Consider the following 20,800-nt stretch of genomic DNA (forward strand, 5'->3'; position numbering starts at 1 on the left):
CCACTCCTTTTTACCACTCCCAACCATTCCTTGTTGCATGCATTTTATGATGGGAGGTTTGGTTTGGTTTTACTGGGACCCAACAAAGGCAAGACAGAGCTTCAAGGAGCCCTGACCCTCTCCTTCTGGGCTTAGCCTGCTTTCCTTCCCTGGAGTGAAGTATACTGGCATAACATCCCCAATACCCTCAGGGGAAAACTCACCTGTAAGCATCATCTGATGACATACCCATGGTCTTCATGATGTAGGCGATGGCAATGGTGGCTGACCGGGAGATCCCAGCCAAGCAGTGCACAATCACCTGGCAGCTGGACACCTTAGCTTTGTCTGGAGCATGGCAGAGGAAACAGGGAGAACAATGATGGTGAGCAAAATGGTTCTAGCCTCCCTCCCCAGTCCCCAGCCCCTTTGTGTGAAAGGACAACAGTTACAGCGAACAAGACCAGGGAGGACAGAAGAGTTCAGGTTGTGAAGGCTGAGAATTGGAGGGTCTGCAACCATAGGAAAAGCTCACCAATGAATTCAATGGACTTGTCCAGCCAGGGAAGCAGCTTCTCACAGTAGTTGTCATTGACAGGAATGCGCATGAAGTGACTATCACAGATGAAGTCTGGCTTGGGACACGAGTTGCTGGCATTCAGGACATAGCTTATCCCATTCTGTGTCATCAGGTCCTGGTGGGAAAGAAGCCATCAAATGATCAGCTGAGTTCAGCCCTCACCATGTACTGAAGGTCTGTCTTGCCATGCATACTCCCTGCCTTTTCCCATCCCAGCATTTTCTCCTGTGGGTCTCCTAGTGCTGCCTTGGCCTAGCTGACAATAATACAACAGAGACCAGCTGAAAAGGTTGTATCTGTCAATTTAGATGACACAGGTTTCAACCTCATCAGATCTTTATTTTGGTCCAAGTAAAGTGGGCAAAGCCAAAGACACCTGGAAAGGGGTTCCAGAGGGAAAAACCCAACAACCTCAGTATGAGAGGAATAGGCAATACAAGAAAAAAAATTAGCAAAAACTGTCTGAACACTGTGAAAGTATCAGCTGAGGGAGAAATGAGACATCTCACCAACAGGGTGGAGTGAGTCACTGGTAGCACCCTACATTAACCAATGTGGCCAGAAGATGCTCTATCCATAGGCAGCTGTGATGCCTTGCTTGGGCAATGCTTCTCTTCTCCAGCATGTGGCCACATTGTGGGGATGGCAGAAAACACAGTTCCAAAACACAAACAAAACCCTCCACGGAGGTGGTGAGGGAAGGAAACCATCGATTTCCCTGCAAGGCATTGGATCTTCAAGATTTTGGCCCCAAGATTTCAGCCCTGGGTCTCCAGTGGCCCATTCCTGCCCTTCCAGCAGGCTTGATGGAGCCAGTCCAGCTCCCAGGCTCACATTCTTGTCATTTTGTTCTTTCATTTCATTTTACTCCCTGTAAATAATTTCTCTCTCCCTCCTTTCTGTCTCCAACTCCAGTCTGGTGTCATGGTCCCTCTCCCTCCTTGCCTGCCATGGATGAGGATGCCTGGCTGGCTCCTTCATGGCTGCAGTAGGCAGATGCTTGGCAGCACTTTAACTATAATTCCTCTTTCTTTCTTCTCATCATTACTTTTCCTTTAAACAAAATTCCTTCCCTGGTGTGACATCACAGCACAGCCTTTCTGGCATCTTTTAAAGGGCACTATGCAGTCTTCCCACTGGGAAGGAGAGGAATCCTTAATACCTTCACCCCTCTGCATGACAGGGGCCCCCAGTGGGACAGGGCAGATGTGAACCCTCCACAGGGCTGTACCTTGTTCAGGACATCCTTCTGGGAGCCCAGGTAAAGATGTGGCAGGATGCGCGTGGGGCCAACGTTGGCCACAGGCAAGCACGGCTGGGAGATGCTCATCGGCAGGATGGCAGCTGGCTTCCCCTCACAGAGCCCTGGGAAGCAGGAGGAAAAGGTGGCAAAGCCTCCTGTGGAGAAAATGGGGACATTGAGCTTGGAGCAGCACAGCTGAGGTCATCAGTAGCTGGCATGCTGAGGCCTGGGCTGGGGACAAAGTGGTAATAACCCTGCAGCCCGGAGAACAGAGCCTCCAGGAGCAAGAAGCCACCAGCCACCACCAACCAGTGCACATACATTGTGATGGCCGTGTCACACACACAGAAAGGAATGGAGAACCAGCTCTGACTTCTCCCTGTCACAGCTGGATATTAATGCACATGTGAGGCATCCCACACCCTCTCCAATGAAGTTGGCTCTTCTCAACTTCATTCAGACAAATAATAGGAAGAGACAGTCCTTTTCTTGGCTCCCTACTATTCTGAGGACAGGATCACCTTTTGATACCAAAATCCATCAGGGCAGGATGACGACAAGCCAACCCACTGAGACACAAAGCTCCTGGGGTCTGGGAGGTCAGCCCAAACCTTTCTGCACTGGCTACACTTACACATCGTGATTTCTGAGAGACACCCCCTCTGTCCAGCCCTGCCAAGCCCATGATTTTTGACACACCATGGTGCCATAATGGTACTTGCAGGCCACTGCTGTTTCTCATGCTCTGACCTTGCTGAATGTGGCAGCAAGCAGTGTCCAGGCTGCTGGGCAGTCACACTCAACTTGAGCAATTGAAACCCAGTGTTGAAAGAAAACCCCCAGCTGAGGTTGCAGTAGCTGGCATGTGACAGCCAGAGGTATTGTCACAGTGTCTGGCATGGTCAAAAGCCTGAGAGCCAGTCCTGAAAGCTTGAGCAGGGCTGCAAGCCTTGCCCTGCTTGCACAGCAGGCAGCAAGGAGAGCTGGAAAACTCCCACTGCTCTTGCATGTCCTGCACAGTTGCATAAGACCACTGATCCTGATTTGCTCTCACTTGCTGATCCTGTACTCCAGGATAGAGCCAGGTCTGGCTGGCAATGGCCTAATTCCACTCCCCTCCAGCTGAGGACATCTGGGTGGCAGTTCATGCAATGGAGAAGAGCTTGAGTCATATCTGCCTCAAGTCTCCCTTGAGGTTTTCCCAGTTATGTGAATGAGCAGATGCAGCTTGACATCACCCAAAGGGCAGAGAGGACTTGGGGGCTTGAGTGCCTTTGACTGTCAAAGGGACCAGTATGCTCCCACGAGATCCTTCTGAAAGCCCAAGTCTCTGGACTGAGCATCCTGAGAATCCCTGGCCCATCTCCACAGCTTAACAAGACCTTTTAACAAGCCAGTCCTTCTACCCTTTGGAAGCAGGGCAGCCTTGACATATTCTCAATTTACCTTCTCCAGCATTTTGGCAACATTTCTGCTGATCCTCCTGGAGCACCCTTCTGGCTGCTGGTGTGGCACCCACACTCTAAAGAGGCATGACTGGTGCTGCAGACAACTCATCTGACATGTTTGTGAGATGAAGGTGATGGAGAAGCCAAAGCAGTGCACAAAATCATGCTCACACCACTTGGGAACATCCAAAGTCCTCCATCACACTCCATCTCAGCACTTCCTGGTGTCAGCTCCCACTGGCCTAAGGAAAAGGTGTCCTTCAACAAACCTCTTTCCTCCCCTCTGTTTTCTTGTCTGGCAGCTAACACACCTCCCAGCTTTAAAACCCAGTCAAGACAGGAGGGGTAGAGTTAAAGCACCTTATCTTTTCCAGCACTTCTTTTTCTCTTGCTCCCTCCGAAATGACATCACCCCTCAACTGGGACATTAAATCAGAGCAAAAGCAGGAGGCCCAGCACAGGTGCAGCATAGCTCTGGTTACTGCTCATCCCTGCACTGTGGCCCCATTGCCAAGGGCTGTCCATTGCTAGCCAGAGCTCTGCATGGACACATGTGACCTGCCTGCTTTGCCCCGTGCTGATGCCTGGGGGATGCTGGGGCAGAAACCCTTGGAAAGTGTTTCCTTCAGCTGCCCCTAGAGAAGCCTGCAGCACTTGAGCTTGAGTGGGGCACAGATCAGACCCCGGGCTTGTGTGAAACAACATGGGAATTTTTCTTGAAGGAACACAACACGTTTTTGGGGAGCAGGGCGCACACAAATGCAGCCCCAGGGATCAGTGCCTGCTCTGTTCCACAGGTGCCCAGCCTCTTGCACTCACTCACATCCATCAGGAGCTGCCCAGGGCAGTTGATGGGTTTGTATGGCTCTTTAAGGTGATCTCATAGTTCAAGCAGGTCAGGGCATGCTGCTCTCTGCCCATTGCATGTGCCCACCACACTGGAGCAGATCCTCTGCCTGGGGAAATCCAGGCAGGAGCTAAGGGGGCTGTAAAGCAGGCAGGGATGTCTGGAGAGTGGCAGCAGCACCCTCAGCTGCAGTGCCTACCTGGGCAGGCTGCCACAACTGGAGGATGCTGGCACCTGAAATGATGTGCTCACTTGCTCTAAGCAAAGTGCTCACTTGTCCTAAGCAAAGCCTCAGCCCAGTGTCTGGGAGTCCAGGCATGCTCCCAGTCCCCCTGTCCTCATCTCCCCCATACTTGCAGCTGCTGAGGGCAGTCTGGGCTTGGGGGAAACCCTAGAGATGGGGCCAGGTACTTGACACCATCCCAACATGGAAGCGACGCTCACCCCACCCTGCAGCCCTGCAGCGGCTGCTCCCACGTGCCTTTCATTTTTAGAAAGTGAAGCAGCTCTTCAAACAATCCCAAAGGCAGTGAATGTCCCTGGCTGGGCTCCAACTGATACTTGGGCTTTCCTCCCCTCTATGCCCCAGGCCATGGATCCCAGGTTTTGCTGGGAGACAGCAGCAGAGCACAATGAGGTGAGGAGCCAGGGTAGCACCAGTTCTAGCCTTTTCTCTTTTATTCACAATGCTCAGGCCAGGAGCACCATTTCTCTTGGCACGTGTGGAATCAAGCCTAGGAAGGATTTGTACCTGTCATGGAGTGGGTGTTTGGGGATCTCTGGTTTCTTTTGGATGCTCCCCTACCCTGGTGAGGGCCTGTTGGGGAGGAGCTGGTCCCTGTGTGGCACAGCCCAGTGAGCTGCTCCTGGCTCCAGCATGGAGGGCTATTAAAACCATTCTCTGGAAAAAACACTGCCTGCCGGCCTACTGCAATTACCTGAGGCAGAAATGATGCCCAGGAAGAGAAGTGGGAACTGGAAGGGAAGGGAATCAGAATAAAAGCGGGGATGCTTTCACTACTGCTGCTGAAAATGGAGGAAAGAGGAGCCAAGAACCAGCATCAGACAGGTTCTAGGAGGCCTAGCAAGTGAAAATCACCCTCCTGCAAGTGAAAATCACACTGAGGCACAGGGTGTTGCAGCAACTTAGTGCCAGAAGAGTGCAACAATGGGGACCCTGTATCACACAAGGTTTCACTCCCAGGGTGCTGACCACCCTTCCACCTCCTGCTGTGTCCTGCAGAGACCCCTCTGGGCCAGCCCCCAGCCCTGCTCTGCATGGCCCTTCTGTCAAACAGAGGAGAGGGGAAAACACCACAACTTCTCCCCTATCCCCATCTCTGCCAGGCCAGGCCCTCCCCTCTGCACATTTTCCAGCTGAACATCTATGATAAGCACCAGTGAAACTGGATTTATTGTGAGAACAGATGCTGCAGAGGGAAGGCAAAGAGCCTGGCGATCTCCCCGAGCCTGTCCATCAGGCTGGGGGAAGATGCCAGCAGCATCTTTGAGCAGGCTCCTGTGGTACCTGCACTGCTGGGAGCTGTGTGACTCCTCCCCTCCAGCAGCAAAGTGCACAGGGAGGAAGGAGGCTCTCTGCCCTCTGCCAGATCTTGCACCAGTGCCTGCCTACAGCTGCAACCAAAGGGAACAAAAACAGACATGGAAGTAGATTACAAGATGTAAAGACAGAGATGCTGCACTCCTGAGCTGGGACCCTGACACAGCGGGGGAACCCTCCACTGCCCTGGCTGTCATCTTCAGGTGGTTTCTGGGGACATCCTAGTCATAGCTGGGTCACTGACAACATCGCAGGCATAATCTGTCACCTGTGAGTTACACTGTGCCCTTCTCTGCCAAGGCTGGGCAGCAGTGGTGGTGAAGAGAAGGTGACATAGAGGGTGACAAAGTCCTGGCTAGGGACAGGGATGTGGTGGTGTGGCATTATTTTCTTCTGGTGGTAAGCTTTAGCTTTAGGGATTTACAATCCATTAAGCTGCATGAGATGTTAAGAGACACTGCTGAGGATAAAAGGAAGGTGTGGGACACATGAAGCATGGACATCCCAGCTCTCTGTTGTTCCCTGTGTCCCTCCCTGCACTGAGGCCATCTTTTTAGGCTGGAGGTGTAGAGTGGAGCTGGGGCTTGAGAAAACTCTCACACCTTGCTCTGATGGCTGCACTCTGCACATTCATCTCCAGCCCTATGGACTCACCACCTCCTTCAGAGGCCTCTGAAAAAACCCAACAGCTCTGGCCTTAGTGCTGTGCCCCGCTGACAGCAAAAAGCTGCAAAAGGGCTGCCCAAGGTACCTGCCTCACCCCAAAACTGCTCTTTAGGAGAGCCACATGCCTCTCGAACACCCCCAGCCCCATGAGTCTCATAGAAGTTCTCCTAGAGACACACCAAGCAGTGTGTCCTATTCAACAGCCTCTCCTATGCACTGCAGGCTCAAAGGTCCCCACCAAGAAACAGGGAAGAGGTGACATGTCATAACTGCTGTGCCATCAGTTTGTGGCAGCAAGGAGGAGGGGATCCAAAGCTGGAAATCCTCCCTGGGCCAGCAGCTGCCACACCCCACTCCTCACCTCCAGCTGTCACACCGGAAGCTAGAAGGAGACCTGCAGGGGTATTAAAGATGTGTTTTACAGCCCCCCATCATGGCTGCAATAATGAGAGTTGGAGAGCAGCAGCCGGAGCTGTTCAGAGAGCGGCTCCCCAAGCAGCTGCCAGAGGTTTTGCGGCAGCCCGCAGCCTCACCGAGGAGTTTCGCGCCTGTGCCTGTGCTGGAGACCCTCTGCCCTGCTAAAGCTCCTGGCAGCTGAGGGGGCTGAGAGAGGCCAGGCTCTGCCCAGCTCTCATTAAAATGCCTGTGGTGGCTGGGAGCTGCTGCCAGGGCGGCACGTGGCAAGGAGCAGCGGGGCATGCAAGCGAGCACGCGCCTCGGCTTGCTGCTGGAGCAGCCGCCACGCCGGCATGGCTCCCTCGCTGCTGCGTTGTCTTGGCGGCCAGGGTGGTGCCTGGATACCCCCTCTCCATCAGCCCGGCCCCTCGGGGGACATGCTGCTCCCAGCACTCTGACCCATCCATCCCCAAGTGTTAAAGCACCTTCCTGAACTGAGGTACAGCAGGAGATGACGAGAGCTGGGGGGACTTGCAAACCCCCAGCCCTCACCTGCATTATGCTCAGCCTGCTTATGACAATGAGCCTTAGTGCTCGGCCAAGCATCTCTGCCGCAGGTTGAATTGAAGGACAGAAAATGGAGGAGCCTGGCAGGCTGCACATCAACCCCCAGAGCCGCTGGGAAAATCCCTCTTTGCAAACGCCATCTCCCTGGCTCTCGTGCTGGGTGGGAGCCTGTTGGAGCCGGCAGCTAAGCCGGGCGGGATGATGAAACACTGCTTACTGCCACCCTTACTCACTGTGCTCCAGGGAGCTCCGGGGCTTTGTCAGCATTTCCTGCTGCCTGGGACGTGTCTGAATTTCCCCCCTGCCTCCATCCTCACTGTTTCCCCGAGTACTGTAGTCCCCTTCGATTCAGCCCATCTCTCCCAGCAATGCCTGATGTGGACACAGCCCGTTTGCTTGAGCATCCTTCCCACAAGCCTGGTGAAATCCTGGTGCTCCGCAGCCTGCCCAGCTTGCCCTCTCCTGGCCGATGCTCTTTCGTGTCCCCCCATCTCAGTGCATTGGAGAGACATGTCCAGTTTTCAACCAGTCTCTTTTTCCACTCCCCCAGTCCCCTGCCCAGGTTTTACCATCCCCTCATTTGGCAGAAAATTTCATCACCCCACTGTTGACTCGTTTTTGGTTTTTTTGGTTGTTTTTTTTTTTTTTTTCTCCCAGGCAGTGGGGATGAGAAAGCCGATGAATCAGCCCTATTATGGATTCATGTGCATTCCCTGTTTCCCCAACGGTCACCCCGAACAGCCTCTGTCCATCTGCTGCTACAGTGCCCTGCTGCCTCCCAACATGTGCCAGCCCCCCATGCCTTGCAGGCTGGACCCAGAACCTGCTCCCATTCTCCCAAAGAAACAGAAAACATCTTTAAAAAAGGAAAAGCAGCAGAAAGGAAGCCCTCCGCCTACACAACCACGGACATACTCCCCGAGCTGTTGAGCTTGATTTTCCTCTGGTGACTGTGCCTGCTTTGGACCAGCCTTACTCGTTCTAAGTAAAGAAAAATGTGTCATTTCCAGGAGTGACTTATTACTAATGACACCATCACTGGATTATGTGCTTCATGCCACAAAAACCTGTCAGGCACTTTTAGCAGCCTCCCATTTTAAGTGGTGATGGAGGGGAAGTTGCTTGATTCAACCCTTCGGTAATCTAGGTCATCCCAGGCTCGGCATATTTTTAAGCTGCTCCAGTTAATATCCCCTTCCTCCGCGTGCCCTTCGCCCTGTCACTGGGGGGTGTAAGCACTGCAAAATCCCTTTCTGAAAGAAACCACCCAAGATGGGCAGGCAGGGCAGCGCTGGTGAAGCGAAATGGCTCCGGCGGGCAGTGCCTGTGTGCGGGCAGCAGCTCAGCGCTCTGAGCCGATGGTCCCTTGTTCTCCGCGCCGTCCTCGCCCGTCCTTGCCCCGCGCCCTCTCCTCTGCCCGGTGCCCTCCCGCAACCCGCAACCCGGCGCCCGAGGGCGCAGAGATGCTGGCGGCAGATCCTCCTGGCTCCCGCAGCTTTCCTCCTTCCCTTCTCCGCTCCGTCCGCGCCCTCGCCCTCGCCCTCGCCAAGCTCGTCTGGACGGCGAAGGGTTCCGGGGAGCCCGGAGCGGTCCCCGCGGCCAGGCAGTCTCACCGGCCCCCGCTCGGGTGGGAGGGCTGCCTAGCGCCGGGGCCGCTGCAGATGCTTCTGCCCGCTGCAGGCAGCCGCTCACCTGCCTGAAGGGGCTGCCCTCTCCGTGCAGCTCCCGAGCCAGCGCGGCCGCCTCCGCCGGCGCTGCGCACATCGCCCCTAGCTGGGGACCGGCCATCGCTCCGCTCCGCTCCCCTCCGCACGCTCCCCGCTCGCTTCCATCTCCCCGCTCGCCAGCTGCCTGCGCTCTTTGTATGGCCAGCACCGCGCTCCGCTCCCCGCCGGCCGCTCGGCAAAGGCGATCTCCGGCCCCCGGGCAAAGCAGGGCTCCGGAGGCGCAGCCCCCTCTTCCCGCTCCGTCCCCATCGGAAGGAAAGGCGCCGGGCCGGCTGACAAACCTCTCTTGTCCCTGCTCTCCTTCATCCTCCGCACCCTTATTTTCAGCTTCATCTGCCCCTCGCGCATGTCTGTCCAGAAGTGGTCCTCGGAGGGAGCAATCATTACATCCACGGGCATCCAGGCAGCTGGGCTGCGGCTCGCGGGGGCACCTCTCACCGTCGCCAAACAACAGCTGGCGAGCAAACAAAATACTAAAAAAACCAAAAAAGCGCCCCTGCAGCAGAGCAATGCCAGCCTCCCCCCGGCTCCAGCCTTCAGGCTGAAAAAATAAAAACCATTAAAAAAAAGCCGAGCCGGGTAGGGGGGCTCGGCGTAGCCCCCTTTCCCCGGCCGCCCCCCTCTTCTCCGCCCGCTCCAGCCCGAGTGAGCTCAGCCCGGGAGCAGCCGCCCCATCCGCCGCCGCGCTCGCTGCGCGCCCGTACCGCGCTCATAGCTAACGGGTCAGGCATGCGGCCGCATTCCTTACTCAGCACACAGACACGCAGCACAACGCCGGGCTGACATATGCTTCGCTCCCCGCTTAAAGGCGCAACCGCGATTTTCTCGCCTGCCCAAAGCCCCCCGCAGCGAGCGGCCGCGGCGGGAGATGGATGGATCGCTGCACCGCGCCGGCTCTGGCCCCGCGCAGCTCATATGGGGACGGGAACGTGGTGGGAGGAAGCTCATGCCCACACCTCATTTTAGCACCTGCCGGGGCGGTGTGCGATCAAACCCCCACAAAGAAGGGGGGATGCAGCACCGCACTCCATCCCGGCTCCGTGCTGCTCCTCGTACCGGGAAGGCACCACACGGCTGCACCCCCTCCTCACAGCGGCTCCTGGCAGGACCAACGTGCATCCCCTGGGCGAGGTTTAACTCTGAACCCCAGCACTAGGAAGGGCAATGCCATGATCTCAGTTTCCCAAGAGGGAAACTGAGTCACAAAAGATTAAATAACTTCTCCGGGGCTCTTTGGTGCGGGGCAGAGCTGGGGACGAGACAGCAGGTCCCTAATGACGAGCTCATCTTGTCCCTTAATGTCTCCACTGAGAGCATCACCCAGGAGGATGCTCATCCTGGAGCGGTCCCAAACAGCTGATGATGAATGGGTCCCAACAGCTGGCAGGAAAAGGGGCTGCTGGCACTGGGCTGCTCACACCTGTGCATGGCCATGTCAGATGGAGTTATCTGCCCGGTCCCAGCAAAGCAGGACCATGCTCTGGAGGAGATGTACCCTTTGCCAAAGCCTCCTCACGTGCAAAACTCTAGCAAGAAGGGACATGTGGGAATAGCCTTTCCTGGCCTCACTGGGGGTCTAGCCATCTCTAGGGGCTTCTGAAGCAGGTGGGGAGTGATGTATTTTCTTCTTTGCATTTGTTCTGTGGGAGAAAATTACTTGTCCCCTGCTTCCCACCCGCAGAACTCCTTAATACATCTCCACACAGCTCCTTACGAGTTTATTGCTCTGAGCCCAGGCCTCCAGAAAATCACTCAGGATTATAGTAAGCGGGGGAGAGAAGGGGGGGGCATGTATTGTGCCTTTGAAAATCTGAAGCTTTATGGGCTGAAAAACCCCAGGCTGAGCCATATGTGAGTGACTTCAGTGTTTTTCCTTTGAATGACATCACATGAGATGAGGTCATTGGCATTAACTAAGTGCTGTCTCCTCCCCCCCACCCCGAGCGGAGCCAGCCTCCTAACGAGCCTTGTTGTTGTAACAAATATGGTTTGATTATTATCAGATGTGGGTCAGAGGTTGGATAAAATTCAAAGCGTGCTCCAACTAGGCTGGAAGAGAGAAGCAGCCTTCCCCCACAAGCCGTGCTCGGGAAGTGACGACCACAGCACGTCCCCAGGGGGATCTGTGGTCCCCCACATTTGCCACCACTGTCACTACAAGGGAGGGCGCATGATGCTGGTGGCCAGTGCCAATGCCTGCCAGGGATGGAGATCCCTCTGTGTCCCACTGCCCCTGCCCCAGCAGAGCTCTGCCCGTGTTGGTGGGTGATCCAGCAGTGACGTGCTCCAGTGGCTGTGGCTGGGGGTCTACTGGGGGCACCTAGTCACTCTCCTGGGGTCACTGGGTCAGTGGCGGTGAGCAAGGGGGATGCTGCAGGAAGCATGTAGTGAATTAAGGGGTGCAATACTCAACCTGCCCCTGACCTAGAGATGCACAAACAAAATTTGCCTTTTCTCACTGCCCCTCTGGTTGTCCATCTCCCTCAGGTCTCCAAGAGCCCTGGGCACAAGTTATTTTGGTAATGCCAGTGTCCTTCATGATGTGTTTGGACTGATAGTTCAGTTCAGAGCTCCTGGGAGCACCAGGTGGGAGGCTGGGCATGACACCACCAAGTAGACCTCAATGCAGGAGGCTTACCAGTGTCCCACACCCCTCTGATCCTCAGCAAAAGACAAGCAAGAACATATAGCCAGCAGCCCCTTTCCTCCACCAGTGTGAAGCCCAGCCACATGGAGATGCCACCTGCAGCCACCATTGCCCAGGCACCATCCTCCTCTCTGCTTTCTCCCCATTTTCTGCACACTTTTACCAAAACCAGTATGGCGGTTGTCACCTGGGGCAGGGGGCAGCTGGCAAGCATAGGGATAAAAGGCAACATCCATAGTGCAGAAATACATTCCATCTATCAGCTGCTGCTCCTTGTCCCTTTTTCCCAGGTGCTCCTCCTGTCCAGGATGTCACCCATCCTGCCTCCAGCCCCTATTTATAAGACAAAAGGTGCATCACCCAGGGAGAGATGCCCAGCCTAGTCAGCCTCACTTCACTCTCATTGCCACAGCACTCACTGGAAAAACATCTGCTGCAATGGGTTGCAGAGACTCATGTAATCCTCCTGCAAGACCAGGGAGCAGGATGAGTCCCTGTCCAGCACCTACATAGCCTGTCAGGACAGTGCCTATAGCCTGGCACAAGCCCAGCTGGGCAGGGCCAGTGGTTCCTCTCTCCACCCAGCACTGGGACCTGGTAATAATTGCCAGTGACGACCTTTTGCAAGCATGCAGCACAGGCCCAGGGAGAAGGGGGAGGCGGATAAGGGGAGGCAGATTTCTCAAAAGGAAGGAAACTGTAACTGGGCAGTGGCCCCTGCCCATCAGGATCTCTCACTGGGGAAGTTGCCTTCCTCCCCTTGACCTTCCAGAAATGAGAAATGAAATTACACAGCAGTTTTCTAAGGCAGAGCAATCAGAGGGCTGCTCTTCCCTACACCCCTTCTCCTCTGTCCCACTCTGCCTTTGACCCTTTTGCTTGCCTTTTCTGGGTCCAATGGTTAAAAAACACGGCCAGAGGGGGAGGGGAAGCTCCTCAGGGTAATTTTAGAATCGGGAAAACAAGTTGTCTGACGACAGCGTTGCTAAACAGGGAGGTTTAGAGCATAGGTCTGGAATACAATCAGCCCAGCACATACGTGACCTGGCTTAACCCCTCCCAGGGAGGCAGTCACTGCTCCCGCCGGGCCCAAAGCCTCCCAGACATCTCCTGCTCGTGGCCCAGGGTGAGAAGGGGGCACCTTACTCTGCCTCTGTGCCTTGGACTGAGGAGACTAGGAGCACTCCCCAGGGCACTCACCAGGGTGGGTGTCTGAAGCAGGATGCCAGCACCCACTGAAGAGGGGCTAGAGGGCAAGAACACACAGTCCTGCCCTGGCTAAAGTGGTCCCAGATGGCTTTGCTGTAGGAAAGGAAGCAACTCCTCCAGGGATGTTTTGCATGAGAGGAAGGGAGGTTCAGAGAGTTACCTAAACCTCCAGGATTGTAAAAAAATTGTAAAACCCTGGTATTCCCATTAGATTTTTTTAAAAAATGCCTTTCCCTCTAGGCTGGTATCAGCGTACTACCACCAGTCCTCTGAACAGGGATAAGAAAAACATCACCACAGGTAATCTCCATGCACCTCACCACCTACAGCCCGAAGAAAAGCTGGATGTAAGCCCCTGCACAGCCCTTCTTGCCCTTCTTCCATTCCTGACCATCATGTGGGCAATTTTACATGAAGAACAACCAGAATCCCCATTCACATTATTTACAAAGCTGGTTCTTCAAAACTCCCAAGTATGGGAAAAGCAAGAAATTGAGAGTCCTGTGGGAGTTCTTTTTCCTGTCCCATCCCACTTCCATACCCTCCTTATTCATACCCACACTCCTGCCAGCTGAGCATCTGCTTCTTTGGGTTCATCACAGTATGCTATGGGATGGAGATGGCCACAGGTGGACAGAGGTGCTTGCAAGGAGGTTCAGAGACAGTAATCAGACTTAAAGGAAAATCTTGTAGGTACATCTGATGGATTCATGCCAGTAAGCCCCCAAGTGCTCTTAGACATTACAGTCTGAGGGTACCTGAAATAGCCTAATGCTTGACCTCCAAGGGCACCTTCAGGCCCATGTACTGAGCAGAGTATTCTGCACATGCTGTGTCTCCAGCAGACACACTGACAGCCCAAACTCAACAGGTGAAATCGTGACGCTGTGCAGAGCGGTTGATGAGGAACGGACCATCAAATCACCAGGTCCTGCCTCCCCACTCCCATCAGACAGCTTGTGACTGATAAACCCTGAGATTTGCTAACCTGGTTAGAGCATTGTGCTAGTGACACCCATGGGTTTGAGGGTTTGATTCCTGTATGGGTCATTCACTTAGAGTTGGACTTTATACTAGTGGGTCCCTTCCAACTCAGAATATTTTGTGATTCTGTGACCAATGTGTGGGTATTTGGGGTATTTTCTCCCTTAGGTTTTGGTTTATTCTTTTTCCTTACATTGAGTTTATAAAGATACCTCAATCCTGGTTCTGGATCCTGCTAAGCTTTTATCTTCAGCGTATTTTGGACACACATGCTGCCACTCCAGCCTCTGAGACTCAGATTGAAGGCAAGCCCCCTCTGCTCTGCCCTGCCTCTGCCCTGCTTTCACACCTGCCTAGCTTGGCTTTTTTCATTCATCTTCTCTTTTCCTCTAGAATAGCTCCAGCTCCAGCCCAGTATGTTTCAAGAGGAGCAGGCAGTGAGGGAATGTGTAGCTGGCATGTGGCTTCTCACCAACATGACACGAAAAAGCATTACAGAATTTTCAGCCAAGGATGAGCAAAGCCATGTTCAGTCACCCTGATGTTTAACCTCTTTTTAGTGATGTCCCTACACAGAAAAAAAAGAAAAATAAAAACAAAAAAGAAAAAAGATAAGTGTTTTTTCTTTCCTTCTTTCATTTTTTTCCCCTTTTTAAAAATTAAAATAATATATCTCTGAGCCCTTGTGTCTAAAATAATTCCAGCCAGTGCTTCAGTGCTAAACCCACTCATGCCTGGACAGCCCAAGCCAGCTCCTGCAATGGAAATCCCCTTTCCTTTCTCACTACTTCTTTTTGCCTGCGGCAAAGTCACCTGTCTTTGGTAGATTCCCCAAAATCCCCAAAATCTCAGCCCCCACCCAGATGACCGCAGCCATGCAATTACAACTCTGTGCAGCCGTGCTGGAGGGCCACGGCACGGCCGGGCTGGAGAGCCCTGGGTCACGGCCAGCCTGCTGGCTGAGGAGGATGGCGAGTGAAGGCCTGGGAGGGATTTGTCGCTGATGATATTGTTACATTCTTTCCGAATCCTGGGAGTAAACAGACGGTCCAATTTTAGAAAGAACAGGACTGGAAAATTTAAACATTCCTTGAAGAATTGGTACAAAAGCGGGGGGAGGGGGGGCGCTGAAGATGATCTCACAGGCGCTCCCGAGCCAGATGAAAAGCTCATGACTGGAGCTCAGAACGCAGTTGAGGGGCCTGTTTCAGGTCGGAGGCGATATCACAGCAGAGAAGCTCCCCCAGCACATGGAACTGAGCAAAAAGAGCCTCTGTCCAAGCCCTGCAGCCCAGGCTGTGGGGCCGCCACTGCTGGCCACTCTGCCATCCTGGTTTTATCTCCAGCTGGCACATGGCTTCCAGCGTGGGAGAGAGGAGCCCAGTGCTCAGCTAAGGACCAGGAGCAGGGACAGGATGGGTGACTGAGCATCACCTGGACCAGCATCCCAAGCCCTCTGCTGTTGCTTTTAGCCACTGAATAGGAGTAGAAGAAAATCTCCACACTGCCCACTGCAGCTGGACAAATGGAGAGGAGCTGGTGAAGCTCAGCACCCACACCACAGCACCACACAGGACTCTGGACAGGCTCCCATACCAGAGCTGGCACATGGGAGCTCTCAGGGAGCAATGAAGCCAGACTGCTGCTGCTGCTGCTGCTGCTGCTTCATAAGCAGATAATGCCTCTTAATAAAAACCAAGCAGGTGATTACAAAGGGGAAGAATAAGGGAGGACAAAGATAGCAAAATAAAAAAAAAAAAAGGAAAAAAAAAGAAAAAAAAAGCAGAAAAAAAAGCAAAAAAGCAAGGGTTTGTGCTGAAGTAAACAAAGGTTAAAGAACAGTCAGGCTCCTGCAGGAATAGCAGAGCTGGGCTGGGAGGGAGGGGGCATTACGTAATGCAGGAAAAATGTTGGCTCCATTCAGTTTTCCACCACTTCATGTGATGTCAGGAAAACCATATAAATCAACAGTCTTTCTGCTCCCATGGATGGAGGGCAGCAAGCAGCACTATTTATACTTACACAATTAAAAAAAAAAAAAAAAAAGAAAAAAGAAGAGAAGCTGATGATTTCCAAGACTGGGAATAATTGACTCAGATTCTTCCCTGCCAGCCACTGGAATCACTGCTTCTGGGCTGTTAACCCTTGAGGAGTCCCTGGCACCAGTCCTGCCACCCCCAGCTCCCCTGTCCTCACCCATCAGCCTCCATCAGCTGCTTCAAGGGTCAGAAGGTTGCTGGCCTGGAGGTGAGCAGGAACAGCCAAGCCTGGTGTTTGCATGAGATGGGGACACGGAGGCACAGACCCCTGCATCTGCTGGGCTGAGAGAGCTGGGCAGCACAGAGGGGCTCTGCAGGGCTGCCACACTGAACTGGGGACCCTCAGGACAGCTTCCCTGAGGTAATGGCACCCACTGAGGGACAGGCTGAACTTTTCCCAATTTTGGGATAGCCAACTCACTGGGATCACAAAGCACCTCCAAGGAGAACTCAGGCACTTCTTCTGAGACACCAAATGGGTTGGGGCAGGACAAGGTGCTTGAGGCTGGAGTGGACAGACCGAGGGGTTAAACCCCACAAGGGCAAGGGTTCAGAATCAGGCCCACTCACACATCCTGCCCCAGAGCCCCCAAGCACTCCAGAGCTGTCTCTACACCAGCCCACTGCTGCCCACAGCGCAGGCAGGAGGAAGCTGTGCCTGTCAGCAAGCATGCCCAGCCTCTGCTGGATGCTCTGCACAGCCATTCCAGTCATGATTTCCATGTGAAACACTGCCGCCATGACCCAGTGTTCCACATTTCAGCTCCAGCTTTTCCCCCTGCTGGTGGCCCGTGTTCCACATGTGGCTGAGGCCCTGCTGCGCTTTTAATTTGGGAGGCTTGAGCTTTGCTTGGTGCCTAGCAGACCCACACTCCTGCTTGGGGCTCCTGCAGCCCAGGAGGATGGAGATGGCTGTCCTGATGATGGAGGAGGCGTGTGCCCAAGTTGGGGACAGCAGGTTTGCTGGCAGGGGTTTGCTGGTGGTGTGCTGATGGCTGAGGGGGTGGCACGCTGCTGGAGCGTGCTGTGCATGCAGCTGGGGGGCACTGGCAATACAGGGCTCCCTCCACTTGCCATAAGGCAGGAAAAGGCTCTGGGGTTTTCAGGGACATCTCACTCAGCCCTGTCCAGCTCCAGGAGGACTTGGTGGGGCAGGGCAGGGGTTTGCAGCCAGCACCCAGCTCTGCTCCTCACCCAGCCCTGGGAAAGGGGGTGCCAGGTGACACCACCAAGGCTATTTCCTGACCCATCCCCATGACTAAGCAGGTTCCTTCCCAGATGCAACTGAATCTACCACTTCCTTCTCCTGCACCACATGCCAAGCTGTGCCCTAGTTTATGCCACAGTGACCTTGGAACCGCAGGCACAGCTACTGAGGCAGGCCAGGGACTGCCATAGCCAGCTCAGGAAGGCATCCTCCAGCACTGGCCTCAGCAGAGCTCCTGCAACCCAGGCCACAATAATTAGTTTGACCATGATTTTGTGTAGTCTCTGCTTGGTTTTGTTGGTAGAACCTGGGGCCAGGGGGTTTAATCCTGCTGTTTCTCCGCTCTGTTCTCCCCCCCATCACAATGCAGCTGCTCTAATTCAACAGCACTTACCCCTGCCTTGCATGGGCAGGACTCCCTGAATGCCACTTGCCCATGCTACCTTCCCCCCACAATTACCCTTCCCCAGCATCTGTCACTCTGTGGGTATGGCAGGGCACAGAGATACCCTCTGCCTCAGCCCCAAAGCAGTATCCAATGCCCACAGGATGAGGACAGGCTTGAGGGACAGAGGTGATTCCCATCTCTGTGCTTCTGGCACTGTTTAGGAGCATGGCTGAGCTCAGTGGGACCGAGGGGCTGCACGGGCAGTGCCTGCCCACCCATCCATGGGCAGAAAGCTCAAAGGCAGGCAGCCATCAGGGCAGATGCCTGGCTGTCCCAGCCAAGGGGAATCAAAGGCATCTTCAGCTCTCTCTCAGAGAGTTCCCTGCCTCTCTCTTCTCCTCTCTGCTGGGCTGGAGCTTTTCATTCATCAGTCACCTGCCTCACTGCAGAAGGGCTGTAATTAGGGCAGCACGTGCCTCCTCCTGCCTGCACATTTGTGTCCGGAGAGCATCATCCCCAGCAGACCCTGACTCACTCAGTGATGACCCTCTGCCCCTGCCATCCTTCTCCTTTCCAGTACATCCATGGATTTCTTCTCCTGCCCTCCCTTTAACAGCAGCAAGAGGGAGCAGAGTGCCTGAACCGGGTCTGTTCCTTGGCACACTGACCAGGGATGAAGCAACACAGGGATGGGAGAACAAAGGGCAGCTTTGGATGGCTGGATCCATGCCACCACAGCTCCTCTGTACTCTCCTCTTTCATTCACCCTGGCTGGTGGTGAGATGGACAGTGCAAGGAACGAAGGCATGGGGAAGACCCAGTGATGCCAGTGTGGGCTGAGCCTCCTCAGCCTGCGTGCAGGGCTGCCTTCCTCCCCCACAGCCACTGGTGGCCAGGGCAGCGGGTGCACATGGACACAGCTCCATCGCTCCAGGCTAAGGGCATGAGTGCCCCTAGAGATGCAGTGGTAACCCAGGGCTCCTACCTGTGAGGATGGAGACGCTGTGGAAACAGCTGTCCAGCTTGCCCAGGAGGATGGAGAGGAAGCTGTCAGCAGCCAAGCCGGTGACGTCCCGCGTGCTCTGGTCGTAGACCACCACATCCTGGTGGTCCTCCGCCTCCACCTGCAGGGGAGTGGCAAAAAACGGGCATCAGAGAAGTGGGCTGAGCACTGAGGATTCCACAGCACCGTGGGAAGCAAAGCTGAATTTAGTGGTCACACAAGCAGGAAATTCCAGCTCCACACAATTTCCACAAGCTGGTTTTGACCACCAAATGGAGTATCCAGCCAGGCTGGGACTCTGCTCCATGGCTGCAGGTGAACGTGTCAGTAGAGGTGCCCATTGCCACACTCTCACCAACTACAAGTGCTTTTGAGCATCGTACCCAAAAGAGGGTCACTCCTCCCCATCACCCACCCTCATCTTGCTGTTACTTAACTGCATCCCAGAAATCACCACAACTTCTTCCACCACTTCCTCCCCAGCCAACTTTTGCCCTCAGATACTCCTCCTCAGCTTGGTGTCACAGGAACAGGAACACAGGGATTTGGGAGTGGTTCTGCAGGCAGGGGTGCTCCCAGCACAGCCCTAGTGCTGTGGCTGGAGTCAGTGGGGGCTGGATCAACAACTCTTCAGGGCTCAGCCTGGGGACACCTTGCCACTACATGTCACCCCAAACCTGCAGATCACCCCTAAGGGCTGAAGGAAAGGGAAAATCTCTTATATTACTTAGTGGATGTTCCAGGTGATGCGCTTTCTTCCTTTTGTAATGTGTGCTGGGGCCTGCGCACTGCAGGGATAAACTGGGAAGAGCAGAAGGAGCTCCTGGGCTGCTCCCACGTGATTTTACATACCACACACTGCAGGGATAAACTGGGGCAGGTGGGATAACCTGCAGGCAGGAGTCCCCCCACGCCTGGTGATGACTGGATTGCAATGAGAGCACTCAAGGCACAAACAGATACTCCCACACCTCCTTGAAGGTCCATGCACCAAAAGGAGATAAAAATCCTCACAGAGGCATAGCTCAGCTCATCTGCTGAAGAGCTGGGTGTATGGCACACACCTGCCCTGAGAGCACCTGCCCTTCCAGCCAGCGGGGTAAGGCACATCCATCACATCACGGGAGGAGGAGGAGGCAGCAGCAAGCAGGGAAGGAGGGAATGTGTGCAAGCTGCTCTCTTCTCAGCAGCTAGTGCTGGAGCTGCCCATTGGCCACCCTGTGCCAAGCCCTCTCCAAAATGTCTTTAGGAGACCACTTGAACAAGGTACCACTCATGGACACCTGCCTCGTTTTGCTGTCTCACTGCCAAGCCCTATCTCACCACTAGAGCAGATTCGCTCAGGGTTGCTGTTATTATTACTGCTGCTTTCACACCCTGCTGCAGGTGCTTCCCTGCTCAGCAACGTGAGCACCATCCAAATAAAGCTGCAGGGAGCACTGATTTGGCTGAGCTCATCAGATCTCTGCGCCGCAGCGGAAGGACAGCCCCGCACCAACAGGAATCCCCGTCGGGGCACCACGCACAGCTGTGCTCCAGGAGGGGGCTCACAGGACACACCTGTCCCCAGCCTGGCACCACGGACTGCAAAGCTAAACCGGCCCCATGGATCAGCAGCATGACAGGAGGCATGAAAGGAGAGCATAAGAGGGAAGAGAAAAGGACATGGGAATTCTAAAATAAGACACTGAAAAATGACTGGAGCCACCTGAGATAAGCCAGATGAGGATCTACTCCAGCATCTTTTCCTCAGCCAATCCTGACGCAGGACTTTTGTGGGAGGTCATCCAAACACAGCTGGAGGGAAACACGCTGGCTGTCAAGCTGGTTCAGAACGGGGAACCTACCAGTCTTCAGCAGCTGCCTAGCCCTTCAAGGCTCCCTAGCACATCCCAAAGACCCAATTCTCAACCTGAAGTCCCATACCAGCAAAAACATCTTTCACCAAAAGCACAGTGAGGCGGGAACCACTCTGCAGTGGGGCAGGGGCTCATCCCAGCTGCACAGTCCAGGCTGAGGAGGCTGCAGGAGAGATACCAGCTCTGGCTGAGCAGCATTATCCCACAATAGGATTTAGTGTTTCCTCCACACGGGAAGGCTTTGTTTGGGCCATTACTGCAGGGTTGCTGCGCAACGGCAGAGATGTGCAACACAGTTTACATCTTATTAAAGTTATAAGGTTTCACTCAATGTAAATGCCAAACGAGTGTTGGCCTCACATGGCCTGGCTGCAGAAAATAAATACCTGGCTTGCTGGGGTGAGGATACCTGCAGGAAGGTCCTGAGGAGCCCTCATGGAGCATACAAGG

The 20,800-nt window shown here is 54.4% G+C and overlaps 1 protein-coding gene across 5 annotated transcripts in view; it reads right to left on the reverse strand.

Annotated features, from left to right (window-relative positions):
* Positions 1-20,800, reverse strand: part of DUSP8 (dual specificity phosphatase 8) — a 46,496-nt gene that overhangs the window by 6,860 nt on the left and 18,836 nt on the right. For 4 of the 5 annotated variants that reach the window (XM_071427732.1, XM_071427736.1, XM_071427734.1 and 1 more), the window contains exons 3-6: positions 18,474-18,612; positions 1,791-1,957; positions 515-674; positions 204-327 (exon numbers count right to left, since the gene is read on the reverse strand). In XM_071427732.1, the coding sequence (XP_071283833.1) occupies positions 204-327; positions 515-674; positions 1,791-1,957; positions 18,474-18,612 (590 nt within the window). Of the gene's footprint in view, positions 1-203; positions 328-514; positions 675-1,790; positions 1,958-9,295; positions 9,704-18,473; positions 18,613-20,800 lie in introns of those variants that run through there. The other variant, XM_071427737.1, reaches the window with a different exon arrangement.

Source organism: Agelaius tricolor, unplaced genomic scaffold (assembly GCF_023055355.1).
Source record: "Agelaius tricolor isolate 1412-34295 unplaced genomic scaffold, bAgeTri1.0.p SCAF_5, whole genome shotgun sequence".
In the NCBI taxonomy this organism is placed as follows: Eukaryota; Metazoa; Chordata; class Aves; order Passeriformes; family Icteridae; genus Agelaius; species Agelaius tricolor.